The sequence below is a fragment of the Priapulus caudatus genome, unplaced genomic scaffold, assembly GCF_000485595.1.
Source record: "Priapulus caudatus unplaced genomic scaffold, Priapulus_caudatus-5.0.1 Scaffold1261, whole genome shotgun sequence".
Lineage (NCBI taxonomy): Eukaryota > Metazoa > Priapulida > Priapulimorpha > Priapulimorphida > Priapulidae > Priapulus > Priapulus caudatus.
The window spans coordinates 50,747-52,882 of NW_014578322.1; the positions used below are offsets into that span (position 1 = coordinate 50,747).

The 2,136-nt window shown below is 46.1% G+C and overlaps 2 protein-coding genes across 2 annotated transcripts in view; one reads left to right on the forward strand and one right to left on the reverse strand.

The window, feature by feature from the left end:
* LOC106816009 (fibropellin-1-like) overlaps window positions 1–1,233 on the reverse strand; it is a 37,826-nt gene extending 36,593 nt beyond the window's left edge. Inside the window, exon 1 of the mRNA XM_014820542.1 lies at window positions 1,067–1,233. Coding sequence (XP_014676028.1) covers window positions 1,067–1,233 — 167 coding nt within the window. The remainder of the gene's footprint in view (window positions 1–1,066) is intronic.
* LOC106816010 overlaps window positions 1–2,136 on the forward strand; it is a 4,887-nt gene that overhangs the window by 2,251 nt on the left and 500 nt on the right. The window contains exon 2 of the mRNA XM_014820543.1: window positions 1,355–2,130. Coding sequence (XP_014676029.1) covers window positions 1,534–2,130 — 597 coding nt within the window. The 5' untranslated portion in view covers window positions 1,355–1,533. The remainder of the gene's footprint in view (window positions 1–1,354; window positions 2,131–2,136) is intronic.

Consider the following 2,136-nt stretch of genomic DNA (forward strand, 5'->3'; position numbering starts at 1 on the left):
TTATGCGCGTTTGTTTATGCGCGTTTGTTTATGCGCATTTGTTTACGCGTATTGAGTATATTTGCGTTGCTTATGCGCGTTTGTTTATGCGCGTTTGTTTATGCGCATTTGTTTACGCGTATTGAGTATATTTGCGTTGCTTATGCGCGTTTGTTTATGCGCGTTTGTTTATGCGCATTTGTTTACGCGTATTGAGTATATTTGCGTTGCTTATGCGCGTTTGTTTATGCGCGTTTGTTTATGCGCATTTGTTTACGCGTATTGAGTATATTTGCGTTGCTTATGCGCGTTTGTTTATGCGAGTTTGTTTATGCGCGGTTTTTTATGCGCGTTTTTTATGCGCGTTTTTTATGCGCGTTTTTTTATGCGCGTTGTTTATGCGCGTTTGTTTATGCGCGTTTTTTTATGCGCGTTTTTTTATGCGCGTTGTTTATGCGCGGGAGTGGCGGAGGGAGTCGTCGTGCTGTCGGTGCGATCGCGCGCTGCTCGCCTGCGCACGGCCGCCGGCAGCCGAGCGAACACTCAAACCGATGAGCTGTTGGTTGTGCAGTACAGCGGTACTGTGATCGTCGTGGATCATGTAGGCCGCGTAGGATCGCTATACGAATACTGCGCGTACGTACGCACTCGCACACACACGCACACACACACACACACACACACACACACACACACACACCACGCGCGCGCGGGGGTGCGTGTAGAGAGCGCTTACTGTGGCCCCCAGCCCATCAAAAATGCATCGCCCGCGAGATGCTTGTCGTCCGTAATGCAATTAGCGGTCGCAGCTAATTAAGACGTAGTGAGGAGGAAGAAGCTGAGGAGTGGAAGGAAGATGCCGGAGAAGATGAGGGTAAGGCGGAAGAAGATAAAGAAGAAGGAGAAGAAGAAGAAAAAATAGAAGGATGGTGATGGTGATGATGTTGATGATGATGATGATGATGATGATGATGATGATGATGATGATGATTATAATAATAATAATGATATTGATGATGATGATGATGATAATGATGAGGAAAATAGGAGGAGGAGCAGCAGCAGCAGCAGCAGCAGGCTGATGGGCCGTATACCTGTCTCGCAGTGTGGTCCGGTGAAGCCCGTTCCCACACAGTCGCAGCTAAAGCCACGATGCGCATCTATGCAGCCTCCGCCGTTGAGGCACGACTCCTCCTTGCAGTCGTCAACCTCTGCGACATACAATACGGTTGTTATGGCGACCGCAAACTTCATCTAGGAAGACGCGAGCGCCGTCTAGCAGCTTTCAACGCAGGAGGGATTCTTCAATCTGTTCACACGAGCTCGTGTCCCAATTAAAAAAAACATAATATATAACTCATCAAATTTTCGTAAGCTGTCGCGAATGCGAGAGAATTGTGTTTAACTTTGTCTGTTGCCGATAGATGGCGACATAATAAACAAAAATGGCGTATAGCTAAAAACAAAGTTTTATTCTTATGTTTGCGATAAATTGCCACATAAATTGGTGCCGAAACCCGGGAGCCTGACCAAACAGGCCTAAAAGCAGTCAAGATGTCTATGAAGATCCTCAAGACGTCGCTGACGAAGGCGAAAAACAACGTAACGGTAAAAATTAACGACAGTGAAGAACTTTTAAAAACCACGACCGATGGCGATGTTGTGTCAAACTCAAAACTTGAACTGCAACGTGACTTGCTGAACACGTCGCTAAAACACCTTGAAAAGGCCATGGAAAAACTTACCATAGCTATCGAAACTGACCCAGATGAAAGCCAAAAATGTGAAACTACCCTCGATGAAGCTACTGATCTGACTTTCAAGACAGGCGACCTAATCTGTCAACTTGAATCTGAGATAAAGAAAGGGTCTGCTGTCCCTCCAGCACCACCCAAACCTTCTGCTGATCCTGAACAGCCGACTCCTCATAAGCCAAAAAGTGCTGTTTCACTTCCTACCTATTACCTACCACATTTTGATGGAAATGTGATGACCTGGTTCTCTTTCTGGGATTCCTATGAAGCAGCAGTACACAAGAGAGAAGACTTAGCTCCAGTCGAGAAATTTAACTACCTGAGAAGTGTCCTGAAAGGTGATGCCTACCGCGCTATATCGGGTATGGAACTTTCTAATGCTAATTATAAAAACGCTGTGGAC